Genomic DNA, 14,321 nt, shown 5'->3' with positions numbered 1-14,321 from the left:
ATTTAGCAGCTCTGTCAACAGGTGGACGCAGGGCAAGAGGCGGCTCTCAGACACAATAATTGGGGGGAATTCTGAGCGTGTCCTTCATCACTGCTAATAACGAGACAGGTGAAAGAAGGAGCAGAATATGTCGGTTTCTGTCTGTTTTCATCCCCTTTCCAAGATCTTCTCTGGTGAAGAGAGAGATGAAAGTACATGCAGTGTTTCCTTACATCAGAGGGATAAAATGAATTAAAGACTACAGGTGTCACAAATGGAGTGAAAAATGTGTAACTGGTGTCAGCTGACGTCCTTCTTCCTGTTAAGGGTACTTTTCACTTCTTTTTTTTTTTTTTTTTTTCAAATGAGAAAAAAAAAACTGAGAAAAGAAGGAGATTTAATTTCTTTCCAAGGACCTGGGGTTAGAAAATCCTGTAAAAGCAACAGCTGTTGTTTCCTTTGCTCCAAACAAAGGCCGAGGACCCGCTGAAAGCTGATATGCCAGTCAGAGACAGATGTAAAACGAAACGGCTGCAGAGAAATTAATCAGTTCTCAGATCCGTGATAATTTGCTGCTTTATGCAAAGCTACTCCAACAAGCACGGACATTTTTAGACCTTTTGGTCTCACCTCACAAGCAGAAGAAAAACGTGTATAATCAGACAAAGAACAGTTAATTTATTCAGCTCGGTGGCCAGCAGGGAGGCGAAAAACAAACGAGTAAAGAAAAGCACAGAAAACGTGGCACGAATACAACAAAGCTTCGTAAATTTGTGTTTTTGATGCAATTCGCAGCTAATAACTTAAAGGGAGGGGAGTAATTTATTCCCGAACCACACAGCATCATTTTCATTTAACAAATATATACAAACTTTATTTCCAACAATTTGTTTTGAAAATCTGGAAGTGATTGTCTGGCTCATAAATCCAGTGACACGTTGAGCAAGACCTTATGCTACTACAACCAGAGAAACTGTCTTAAGACCGAATGTCGCTGTCAAAGTGTGGAGAGAAATAGCTTCACAGTGTGGATGATGTCATCTCAGAGTTGAAGCCACAAGTTGGTCTCTAATCCAAATATTTACATCTTTCTCTCTGCAAATCCAGTTCTGGGGTCTCATGTTTGACTGTTTTGCTAAATATTCACACGACTCCAAGTCAAACAGACATTCATAAATTCTCCACTGTGTTGTGTCACGGGTTTTAGTGTCAGGCTCTCCTCATACTAGCTGTTAGAAGTACGCATAAAAGTACAGGACTTATGCATAGTTACCATAATAATCAGCACTAAAAGAGTTCTGAATGCAGTAACTAAAATAACTGCAGTGTTATATCTGACTCTCCTTCTGCATATTTTATACGATCAAAGCCAAGGTTCATTTTATGGGTACTGATTATTTTTTCAGGGGGAGCTTATCTAATAAATCAACAAAAAGTTGGGAATAATTGATAAGTGGAAAGGAAATGGTGCATGGTTTCATTAAAATCTTTTTTGTAAAGCATAAAGCCCAAACCAACTTTAAAGACATCTTCTAATAATGTATGATTAAATTCTCCCTGTTTACTGGCTCAGATCACAGCATCTGCTTCCTGTATTTACTTTTGATGCTCCTGCTTCAGACCAATAAACAGGCTGAATGTTCTCACGTGTATTGTGGTGACAGATTTTGGTTCGCTTTGAGTTTTCTCTGTGTGAAAAACAACCAAACACCCCCCCCCCAAAAAAAAGTTACACGTTAGCAAACTAATCAACTGCTTTGGACTAGAGGTGAGAAAAATGTCCTCACAGAATATTTGCTAATAAAGAGAAGCCCATTCTGGATGACTTGATGGTGTTTCTGCAGAATTTTAGGTCAGTAAAAGTTTGATCTACATTATCAGATTAAAACTCATTCATGCCTTTTTAGACTTGTAATGTTTTGTGCATACTTGGAAAATCTAAGTATGCTAGAGGCTTTTTCTCTTACTTGTTGTTCAAAGCATTTGTGGAGTTGTGTACAAAGGCCCTATCAGCATAATTTCCTTGGTTTGTGCATGTCTTTTTGCTCTGTTACTTTTGCTGACAAAAACAACCCTCCCACCACCTTGCCAGAACTGCAGCCTGTTCACTTTCACTCCTGATCGTCCCCTCCCCCCTGCACACAAATCCTGTTTCCAGCTCCAGACATTACGAACTCCCAGTTTTACGGCCCGCCCTCCCGTGCTGTTTTTACACTGTCCTTAACGTGTCATATAAGCGGTTCAAGAAAGGACTCGCTCAACTTTGTGTCTTCACTAAACAGGCTCATGAACTGGATTTTTTATCTTTGGGCAGAAAGAAGAGTAAACAGGATGGTGCAAAAATAAATAAACCTGACTTTTACTTCTAGATTATGATCTCCATCAGTTATACTATCTTTTTTTTTGCATAGTTCAGTTGTTTAGTCTTGTCCTATTCTCTCACTATGTATCGCCACATTGTTTACAACAAACCAGTGCTGGAAAAGTGGGGCACCTATTTATGTTTATATTCTTTCAGGTATGAGTCCCAAAGACCAGTGAAGTTTGATTGTTTTCAGAATCACAAGAATGAGGAACTGCAGAAGAAGTGGAACGTCTCTGTTCTGCGTTTTCTGTTTTCTTGTTCATGGATTCAATCTCGCTCCCTAAAACAATGCAGATGCATCTGAAAGCCTTCCTGCTCCATTGTAAAGCGAAGCACAAAGAGAGCTTTATTCCTGACCCTGAATCACCAGTTGCTTTGCTAAACTACACAATTGTGTGTGCGGCTATTGGTGCCTAAACTGGATTATTCATTGTGGGTTCAAGTCATGTCAGCTCAGTTTATTAGAAATTCATCACATGTAGAGATGTATGGATTAACATATGTAACACAGAGACAGAGCTGGTGTGGGGAAGAGATTTAAAGGTAGCTTTTTGCTGCCTGTTTTTTGTGCTTAGCAATTACTGGAGAAATAAAATAAATTGGCATTTTATTATGAAGCATTAGCAACAAGAAAAAAAAAGGAAACGCCTAAAAAAAAACACCCATTTTTTGTTTGTTTATGTTGTATTTTCTGCTTTTTAAATCAAGTGATTGCTTCCTGTTCCAAACTGCACTCAGCACTTCTTTTACAGCCACTTGTTGGACTTCAAACGCAGATGTCCTCTGCCCTGAACCCCTTTCAGCAGAGGAGTGAAGAGCGGCATGCCGGAGGCTTTTGCATGTGTTTGCTCTGGGGATTTCACTTGAAGATGTTTACAAATGCCTCTGCAGGAAGCTCAGCACAAAAAGAGATCTAAAAAGCAGTGTTTAGAAGGTCACACTGAGCCTATATGGATCATTTACTAATCTGGTGAGAACACAAAAACCCTACTGGACAGCATATGTATATAAACTGAACTGGACCAACACCCTTTATGAAGATGTGTATTATTTCAGCAGGTTTTGTTTTATATGCTGTCCAAATAAATGCATCACTCACAAAAACCCAATGGTTTCAATGTTTTAAGAATTATGGCAATAAAAATGAAGACGTGAATACTGCAGCTACACCAAAACAACCGCATCGACACCATGTGCTCTTGGGAATGGTGCAAAAACAAACTCTAGATATAGTAAACAAACTGATAAACAATGGCAGTGCATCTTTTTCATAAAACTTTAAAGATGTCTTCTCAAAGTTAGTCAGAATACTTCTCATAATTTTGCATGAAATAGTACAAAGAAATAAACTAATGATGTGACTAATTTCTCCATGTTTCCTGCTAGCTCAAAATTTGCTTCTTGTATCTCCATTTGATGGACATACCTCAGACCAATAAAGAGAATGACTGTTCCCAGTGTGGCTTGTGGTAACAGATTTTGGTTCGCTGGGGGTTTTCTCTGTGTGTGAAGAACACAAAAACTAAGCTGATTCAGACCAAAGACCAAAAATGGCCTTGCAGAACATTCATGAGCAAACAACATTATAAAGACCAAGAAATAAGAGTGAAAGTTGTTGAGAAGTTTATGCTCAATCCGTTTTTAAAACCTACCAAGACTAAAACTATCCCCATAAGCTAACAGGGAGCCAAGAGGTCCATGTAGCTCTGGAGGAGTTCTGGTTGAATGAGACCCAACCTGAACTTCATCAAAATGTGAAGGTAAACTAACATTGGACAACAACCTGAACACAACATCTCTAAGATGACATTTGTTAGTGGCAGCATCATGCTGAGGGGATAGCTGATAAAATATGGTGAAGTTTGAAGTTGAAATCCTAAAAACCTGAAGGGTTATGAACACTTAAATAAAGACTTAAAGTAAAAGTACGATGAGAGACACAACCAGTAACCAGTGCTGTGATCCTGGCTCTTCTGTTAACTTTTAGGGCTTCTGTTTGTACTCAGGTTAACAAAGCGTCTTGAGCTAAACAACATATTTATGACCTACAGTCTGTACCAGGGCAGTTCTGTGTGAAGCTCCACTACCGCCTGCGCTCTGCTGAAAGCAGAAGAGAACATAAAAGAGGAAATGAATGCGTGAGGGATGAATACGTGGCCCTGGGGGTCAGTTTAATGGAGTGAGACCTCCAGCCCCTATTGACTTCCACAGCTAAACTATTAACTCCTCACAATTCCCATGCTTTGGCCTCATTATTCATTTTCAGGGAGAGAACTTTTTTTCTGTTTAAATTATTAGCTTTGCTTTCATTTTAATGCTTGCACAAACATAATTAGGAGTTATTTTTGGTTGTAGAGTGGAAAGTACAGAAAGTACATAAATGTACTTTCAAGCTTTCCCATTAAAGCTAAGATTGATGCACACAAGACAGTTTTCATTGATATTTTTCCAACATATTGTTTTTTGTACACTACTTGTACTTCCATGTACATTTACTGTAATCCAAACATCGCTGCACATTTGTAAGTGCAATTTGTTGCTTTGCATCATATTGTTGTGGAAACTAAGATTAATTTTTCTGAAAGATTAGAACATGAGCTCCTTAAAAATTCATGTGGCCTGTTGAGATGTCCGGTTAGCTAAGAATCCCACTGACTTGGCTGCATGAGTGTGTGGGTGTGTTTGTGAGGAGGGGGGTGTTATCAATAACAAGAGAGATGGGTATGTTTCTTTAAGACAATCCTATAAATGGTGGCCCGGTCACCGCCTCCTCACCGGAGGGGGCTGGATGCAGTTTGAGTTTTCCTTGGTGGGTCAAGTGAACCATTGAAGTTTGAATGGGCTGCCATGGCAGATTACGCTGCACAGCTGTCCCCCTACCGTGGAAATTAAGTTATGCCCCGTGTCAGCAAGTTTTGTGTTTTCTCTGCCCATCCCCCCCTTCCCTTTGCCTGTATACTCCTCTTCCTTAAATAGTTGAGGCCCCCACAAAGGTGCACATATATAGAAAAGGCCTTCAGAGGTGTGGGTAATCATGGGAGAAAAATTCAGATTAGTTATCTTGGTATGAAACTGACCTGCATTCCTCCACAAAGAAACACACTTCCTGTTGCAAATCAGTGCATGTGCATACGCATCAAGTCTACACGTAAAAAAAAAACAAAAGCCCCACTTTTAAATCAGAGGGCGGCCCGAACTTTTTGTGTCTGTGCTTCTTGGACAGCATCCTGCTGCACTTGTGGCCCCTGCCTCATGTTTTGTTTATTTGTGGGGGAAGTTGTTTGTGTTGTGGTCACAGTGAAAGACAAACACTCCAGCTCTTCCAGCGATGTGTGAACATGCTGAGGACCTCCCCCTACAAAAGCCTGTGAGGCAGCCGGACCTAAGGGCTGTTACAAGCTGAAGGAGATGCAAGAGCTGCTAGAGCTAAAAGCAAACAGAATACATTTTGTTTCCCACAGGTTGAGTTCGGCCCTTTTGTAATTTACTTCAAAAAGTCAAGACCTTCTGACCCTCTTAAGATGTCAGAAATGTGCTTTCAAGAAGACGCTTTAATGCTTGAACTACTGTTTGCAGAGCAAGATCTGAATATTCACCAGCATTACCAGTTTACAGACTGTGAAAGTATTTGCCCTCTTACATATTTCTTGTGTTTGCTTTACATCAAACTGCTTTAATATCAGAAAAAAGCAACTCCGCTGAATAAAAGAACAGTTTTTCAATTATTATTTTAGATATGTAAAGGGGATTTAGCTGTCAAGAACATAGTGGCCTCTATGTTAAAAAAGTTACTGCCCACATTATTAAATGATGAATTAAGTTTTACCAAACACTTTTGTGCCTCCAGTTTACTGGCCAGGCCCAAACTGATCACTGCTTGACCTATAAAATCAAGAAACTACTTAAAAAGAACCTATATAACAACATGAAGTAGACTACAAGATCTTAAAGACCAATGCACCATTCCGAAATTCATTAGGTCAAAGACAAGATAAGAAATAAATTCAATCTGGAAAGCTTTACTCCAGTGAACTCCAATTAGAGCCAATGGAGAAAACATGGATTAGTGGTGAACCTGTCCAATCAGGGCTGTTCTACCAAAAATATAAAGAGTGTTTCAACAAATCATTGAAGATGTCACTAAATATTTCAGAATAATATCACTGCAGCCTTCACTTGCCTCAGTCAGGATCGTTGTTCATAAATCAATGATAAGAGAGTCTTTGCCACAAAGGCATAAGGCTAAACACAAGATCTCCCAAACAGAAATTGAAAATTAAAATAAAGCTATAAATGTAAAATAGTGAGTGCAACAAGCAGTAACTGAATAACATGCTATACCAAACATACAAAAGAGTAGAACATCAAAAGTGATGCACATTCTTCAGAAACATGTAGGAACTTGATGTCCCACAAAATGCATTTCTTCGCCTCACATTCTGACCCACATAATGCATTCTTTAACGTCCCAAGATGCATTGCAAGACAGAAAACGGTGCGTCTAAGTTTCATGTCACTTCAACCTTGAAACATACATAACATAAATATGTTTAATATTTGTATTTTTTTTTAAACCCTGACCAAGTTCTTTAACCATTTTTAACAGCTGGGCACAAAATTGGCAACAAAATAGAAGATTCTATCTACAACTTAGATCGCTTATTTACTTTATTCAGCAAGAGATATTTAAATGTGAGATGAATTATTCTGAAGACAAAATGTGTGAGGGGTGTCTTCGAGTCTACTGTCACTCCCACCTTTGATGTGCAGCTAGATCTTTAGCAATCTAAACCAGGGCCCCAGGAAGGAAAAAACAACAATGAGAACAGCACTGTTACCAGGTGCAGCTTCCAATTAACTACAGCAACGTTGAATAGTGTCTCAAAACATTTGTCTGCAAGACATTAAAATACAGGAACTGTAAATACTATGTTACATGTATGTCAGATTCAATATGCTGCTCAGTGAGACTATGGTAGCCAATGCATGAAGTCAAATGAAAGCATTTCTTCACAGATAGGTTGCAAATACTTCATTTTGGTCATTTTCAAGTTATTGTTGATGTTAACTGGGATGGACTGGTGACCTGTTTAGAGTTCGTCCTAATCCAGCTGCTCGTTGACCGCTGGGGAAAGGTGCAAGATTCCTGGAAACATAAACAGAGTTAAACGAAGTATAAAGAAATTATTTTGGGCTTTATATTGTCAGGTTTCGTTTGTTATATTTCTGACATCAAGACAGATATTTGTTCATTATTCCATTTCACCTTTAAGATACTGCTTACAAAACGGTTTGTCAAAGGCTAAATTTTAAACAAATAAAAATTCATAGAAAATCTAACTTAAATTCTCTCAGCAACATATAAATGTTATTCTCTTCTTCATTTAGCTTCCCATACTTCTTTTCTCTTATATTGTCATTTTGATTTTTTCCAATCCTACACGAGTAACAGAACCAGTATGCAACACTTTGTGATCCTCCCTTTATCAGACTCAGCAGCAACATTTAAAACAGTGAGTATATCAAATGGCTGCCACAAACAGTCAGGTAGCAGAGCGTTGTGGTCGTGACAGTAGGATTAGTGCGGAAGGTTTTCTTTCAGGACCTGAGGAGTCGTGCTGTAGCTTGAGTAACTGGATTACAGGCCCTTTTTCTCATTTCAAAGGGTTGTGAACCCAACAGAGGTCTTGCATGATGGAATCAAAGTGGCAGCTGAAATAGTAGGGAGAGAAACAGCAAGGGTTTCTTAAAAGACCCTCAGACATAGGCAAGCGGAGTTAAGGAAAAAGATCCAAAATCAATCATTTTTGCGCTTTTGTATTGGCGCTGGTGTCTTGCTGTATTAAATAATTAGTGAACATTACTAGAGCCAGTCTGTGGAGAAAAAAAAAAAAGCATGATTTGGGGGTGTTATACATTTCATAACAAAACAAAATTTAAACTATAGAGAAAATAAAACTGATAAAAGCAGAAGACTGACTTTTAATCTGAATATGAACATCAACACGTTACAGCAGGGGTACGAAGGGCAGTCGTGGCGGAGCCCTTTCCATGGAGTTCCCTGTGGTAACTTAAGGGGGATTAATTCCAAATCCTTTCAGTGAACTTTCCATCTCAGTGCCTACATCTCAGCCATTTCAACTGTCCAGCCACTTCTCCATCACTTTCTGCTGCACAAGGCCAAAACAAACGCCTGTGAGAAATATCGTCAGCGTACATTAGCATTAAAGTTCACAGTAAGATTTGAAAAGGAAAGCTTTATGCCTACAGTTTATCGATGTAGAGGGGAAGTTCAGGATTTCTGAAGGATGGGTCTTTTAAAACATTATAAGTTGTTCATTTCTTATCTGCGGAAGATAAGAATTCTGCTGATATTGTATCTGGATATCTGTTTAGTCTGCAGCAACACTTTAATAAACCTAGTAGGTTTGTGAATCCCAGCGTGGCAGCGTGATAGGATGTCTGGACATGGCTTTACAACATGTAAAGACATTGCAAAATCAAAGCAGGGTCAGCTGAGGTGCATAGTAAACAGAGGTCACCAACTCTCTACAGATTGACTAGCTACAGAACTCCAAACTCTACGCAGTCTTCAGTTTACTTTAAGACCAACCATCTTCACATACATCACCAAGTCCAATGCAAAGCGTGGTGTACATCAGGGCACCACCAGACTTTAAAGCGGTGGAGTTATGAATCAGGCCTTTCAATCTGAAATCCAGTGGATAGATCTGGGTTTTATACAAAGGATCAAAGGGGAAGGCATGTAGTTGACTTTTTTTTTTTTTGTAATATGTTACATTATCTAATACCTAATGTAATTGCACAGGGAGATACAGAAACTTAATTGAATGTGTTATGTTACATTACTCAACCAGGAAAGAAGTGATAAGTAGTTATTTGCTTAGAAAGGCAGAAAAAATAAATACAGATCTTCTGATCTGTATTTGCTTAGGAAGGATGGCAGATCTGAAGCATTCCCGGTTGGTTCGGAGCACAGCACCTTTGTAAACATTGTGCTGTGATAAGCTCGGGGTGAAGGGGTGAAGTGATCTGCATGGGGTAAAGTGTGGGCCGTTTTGTTCGGGAGGCCAAGGAGACAGAGCTTGGAAGTGAACTGAGCTCAGTGAAGCACAGTTGATGGCGGAGATACCTTACACATGCTCAAAGAGCTGGAACACAAACAGCCACAGTTTGTAAATCGAACCCAAAACCACCACACATACACATGCGCGCACACACACGCGTGAGCACACACACCATCTGCAATCCCCTCTGCGCTCGAGGAGGAAGAGAGCCCATGTTGTCATTTACAGTGTTTAAAGTTCATTCTTGATTTTTAAACTTCAAATGCTGTTTTTTTCTTGTTGTTGTTGTGAGAGCACAAAACTAGGAGACAAACTACAACCCAGAATTTACACCAATTAAATTTTAGGACAAGCAGGCAAGTTTTGTGAGATTTTTGGCACTTCATTCTTCTATTCACACATTGTGCATTATTGCAGCCTAATCAACACACGCTGTGCCTTTCCTAAGTGCTGAAACTGCCTGAACAAATGCGAGAAGCAAAAAGAAAGACAAGGAGGGGGAAGAGGAGGAGGAGGAGGGGAAGACAAGCTGGGCTGCAGAGCTATTCTCCTCCCTGGAAAGCTTCAGGCACGGTGGATCGCATTACCGACGCTGCAGGAAACTGACAAGGTATTTCATTTAGAAGTCGCTGCATTTGCAGTCGACAACAAAACGGGCATGGAGTTTTAGTAGCTTGCAATCTATTTATAAAACAAAACTATGTAGAGAAAATAAATATGTTCTATTATGTTTTTTTAGAACAAATTTGCTGGATATTTCTAGTTTTTGGAGTTCCGAATCACATTAAGGAAACACGGGTAGGAAAATGCTCCCTTCCCAAGCCTGTCACACATTTTTCCCCACTTCTTTTCTTCCAGCGAGGGCCCGAGCAGATCGTTCCCACATGCTTCCCCACCGCTCGGCTCTCCAGAGGTGTCAAGCCGGCCTGAAAGAATGAAGTGCCTCCCCATTGTGCTACCCAACTATTATGTGCTTAACATTTCCATGACAAAGATGCCACTCGACTTCTCCTCCATCCATTCAGCTGGAGGGCCCTTGTCCCCAGCGCTAATAAAACATTTTGCAGCACATCATGGATGTAAAGCACCGACCGAAAGAGACAATTCTGCAACATCCTCCGTTTTTCTCCTATTATGTATTTATTTATTTGCAAATACTCAGAAATCAAATGAATTCAAATGCTATATAAATTTCCCAGTGAAAGATAACTGTTTGCAGAAATTTGTGTGAGTAAAGAAAATCGAGGCAAAGTTTTTAGCTGTCATTGACTTTCAGTGAAGAGCTGAGTGGTTGGTGGCTGTAGAGGGGGGTTTGTTGATTTATGGCGACAGTTGTTTTTGACAAAAGGGAGCTAAATCAAGACATTACAGGTCATTAGGCTATCAGTCAGCAGGGGGAAACTTCAACGAGTGTGCACCACAGTAGTTACAGAAACAAGGGTTGGGGATAATCTCGGCAACATTTTAAAAAAGGCGAAAAGTCTTTAAAAATTTTAAGAAACAACACAAGGCTCTCTGACAAAGCTTTTCATCAGTTTTGTCAAATTATTGTATTTTATTTGATTAAAATAGAGCATATTAGCTGAGCAATACTACAGCTTTCAATAAAAGCCATGATTACTGACAAAAAGTGACCTCTTCTCTCATCTTTAGCCATCATGTAAAGTTTTATGAGCAAAAAAAACATTCCACACTGATTTACATTACTGTCATTCAGTAGGCATAAAAATGGTTGATAATGCAACGTGATCAGAAGTGCACATTAAAAAAAAAACCCTCTTAAGTGCTTGGAATACACCCTCTCCAAAATGTTCAGCCTTGCTCATTAAAGCTAATTAGATTTTTTTGTTTGTTTATTGCATCCAAAGCATCAGTTTATAAATATCTACGACTGAGTCAAAACTTTACAAAACTCCATGAATCATCTGGTTTAACACTGTCAAATGAAGCAATGTGGCACAAATAGACAAACAACTCACAGTCGCAAATTTTATCTTCAAGTTTCCTTTATGCCTTCGGGGGGAAAAGGATATCATTAAGGCAATAATACAGTGGATTTAGACATTTGCTTTTTAATCTAGACTTTACACCATGAATAAATCATCTCATAGCCTAAAACATAGAGGATTTTCTGAACAAATAGCAAAGAAAATCTATATTAGCTATACACGTATTTACAGTGCATTTACACCATTTTCAGTCAAAATAAATTCCCTTTAAAGCTGAAATTCTCAGTCTTTATACACATGCTGGCTGTTTGGAGGCATGTAATAAATTACTGTTTCACTTTTACTCCTGATCTTATTTACAAGTTACATTAAATATTTGTAAATCAGGTATCAGTGGTGCCAAATGGCAACTGCCTTGTCATATACAAAAATAGTTCATACTTTACAGCTAAGGAGAAATATTGGCAGTGCACAGCTGATTAAAACAGGATGACAATCAGAGTCTGTGACCGGAAAAAGTAGGCAATCCTGTTTAGCTTATCTCATAAGCAAAGCATCTGCAGTGGTGTCAGATCTTTCTGATCCTTTTTTTGTTGTTGTTGTTGAGGATTATCCCGTTATGATGACGAAGAGAACTCTGTTCAGTTAGTCAGGCTTTTACTATAGCAGGTCAATGAGTGACGAAAGTTTTGATTGCCTTTTTATCGGAACAATAGAAAACCCTTAGATTAAAGGAGGGGCGACAGACCCAAAATAGAAGCCAGCAGGGTCAGACCCCAGCGGCCCGCAGCCGGGAGAGAGGCTCTGCTCCACGGTTCCACTGTACCGTCCGGGTTGTCATCATCGTCCTCCTCGTCGACCCATCGTCCGCTGCCGTATTCTCTGTCTGGGTCTGGATTGTCGAAGCACAGCATCTTCATGCTGCTCTTAACGAACTCGCAGATGGTCCTCTCCGGCCCGTCGCACATGCACGTCTCCAGCTTCTGACCCTTGGGGATTTTACGCATGTTCGCGATCACGTTCCGGCAGGCGTTCGTGCAGATCGCGCCGTTAAAAAGTTTCCCGCAGTGGTGCAAGTAGTCCTGCATGGCGGAGCTGCACTGCGCGTCCCTCCCGCACTGCAGCCGGGCTTCTGTACAGCCCGTGCTGGTAGTCCTCGGCAGGCACGGCTCGATGGCCCGCTTGGTGCGTGCGCATCTCAAGTCTTCGCCGCAGCTGCAGTCCTCCAGAGCCGGGCCGCTTTTGGTCAAGTTGAGCTGAACTAACGAGGAGATGCAGTGGCTGGGACACCTCTTCTTAGCCCCGCTCAGCACGGGCTCGCAGGCCTGGACGTAGTGGTCATATGCGTAGTTGCAACCGGGCTCGTTTTTACAATTTAGGATGGCTTGCCAGCAGATCAGCTGCCGACCGTGGTGCGGGGAAGCCACGGAGAAGTAGCCAAACATCAGAAGCACGCAGCCAAGAGGCCAAACAGCTCTGCAGAGACCATGCATTGAAAGATTGGAGTATGCCATTATTATGGCTGCTTGACTCGGCCAGACTCAAAGCAGTGTCATAAGTCCATCCATTGATAGTGTCCAATCTGGAGAAGTGTTATTTACTCCGGGCCAGATGGTGCGTTATCGGGCCCGTGTGTGGGCGTTCAGTGGGTTGCCACGGTGCCGTGTAATCCCGTCTCCAGAAACCCGTCAGCGCTGATCCACTTGAGCCGGATTCCTGCGCGAACCGTCCGCTATCCGTACATGATTGGGCGTGAAAAATTTAATAAATGAACAACTTAATCAGAAACTCAGACGCACCGAGAGAGAGAGAGAGAGAGAGAGAAAAAAAAGTTCCCCCCAAAAAGTGGGAGAGTTCTCATTACATCGAAGAGGAACAACTGCCTCCACTGCAGCGGGTCTCCGTTGTGCGGATCTCCAGGAACCGGAGAGAGAAGCCGGACAAGCCCCGAGTGCGCTGGATCATTAAGCGCTACTTGTTGGGGGGACTGGAAACAAACAGTACGAAGGGAAAACAACAACTCTTGTGGGTCTTAAAGTGGTCCTACGCTCCCTACCCCTTTGAGCATTTGTCTTTGGCTTTCTCAGCCCCCCTCGCCATGCATTTGTGAAGTGCGCCTCATTGGTTGGCAACTTGTTGAGGGTTTGTACGTAATAATGGGCGGGAGTTTATGGTGGGAGGAGGTCGAGCCTTGAGAAAACACTCCATGAGGAGAGGATGAATGCGCCTGAGTGTAGATTGAGTGGTGGGAACATTGCTCCTAATTATGTGGAGACATTATTGCGAAAGCTCGCTGGACTAACTGCAATAAAACTGAGAACCCTTAAGTCATAATAAGATGAGATTAGTTGGAATAGAACGTAGGCTTATTTTTTTAAGTTATTATCTGTACTTTATTTTCCCAGTTTTCCCATAATACTCAACAGGCTTCCAGTTTTATTTGCACTTTGGCGATCAGCGGGAATAGCAAGCAGCAGTTACCCTTTTTATATCAGAAAAACAACAATCATCTTAATATTTTATTACATGAAACAATAATAAATGTAATTATAGATGTAAGAATACCTTCTTGATTATACTGTGAACAATTATTAAACTCTCTTCACAATTTGTTATAACTACATATTTCAGTAAATTTTAATTAGTTTTTTTATGTTAAAGATCAACTCAGTAGTTTTTAAGTGGAAGGTCATTGTTGCATGGTTTCAGCATATTTGATTAAGGATTTCTTGTCGTTCTGATAAATGATGCATCATTTGTTGGTTTTCTAAGATACATATGATGTGACCTCAAGGCTGAATCATTATCTATCTTACCAACAGAAATGTGGAATTTGCTAAACAACTAAAACTCTAATAAGCTCTTGCTTTGTAACAAAAGATAATCATGCTATCCCATAATCGAGGGATAAAATAAAGAGTGAATTTGTGTTAATGGTGG

General features: G+C 40.4%; 1 protein-coding gene across 1 annotated transcript; it reads right to left on the bottom strand.

The window, feature by feature from the left end:
* Positions 1-10,549: 10,549 nt before the first annotated feature.
* gas1a (growth arrest-specific 1a) lies at positions 10,550-13,477 on the bottom strand. Its single transcript, XM_015000448.2, has one exon. The coding sequence runs from the start codon at positions 12,893-12,895 to the stop codon at positions 12,110-12,112; it is 786 nt and encodes a 261-aa protein (XP_014855934.1). The 5' UTR covers positions 12,896-13,477; the 3' UTR covers positions 10,550-12,109.
* Positions 13,478-14,321: the final 844 nt, after the last annotated feature.

Source organism: Poecilia mexicana, unplaced genomic scaffold (assembly GCF_051168715.1).
Source record: "Poecilia mexicana isolate PSO_F unplaced genomic scaffold, ASM5116871v1 scaffold_9, whole genome shotgun sequence".
NCBI lineage: Eukaryota > Metazoa > Chordata > Actinopteri > Cyprinodontiformes > Poeciliidae > Poecilia > Poecilia mexicana.
The sequence above is the reverse complement of the archived record's forward strand: the minus strand, read 5'-3'. Positions and strand labels throughout refer to the sequence as shown.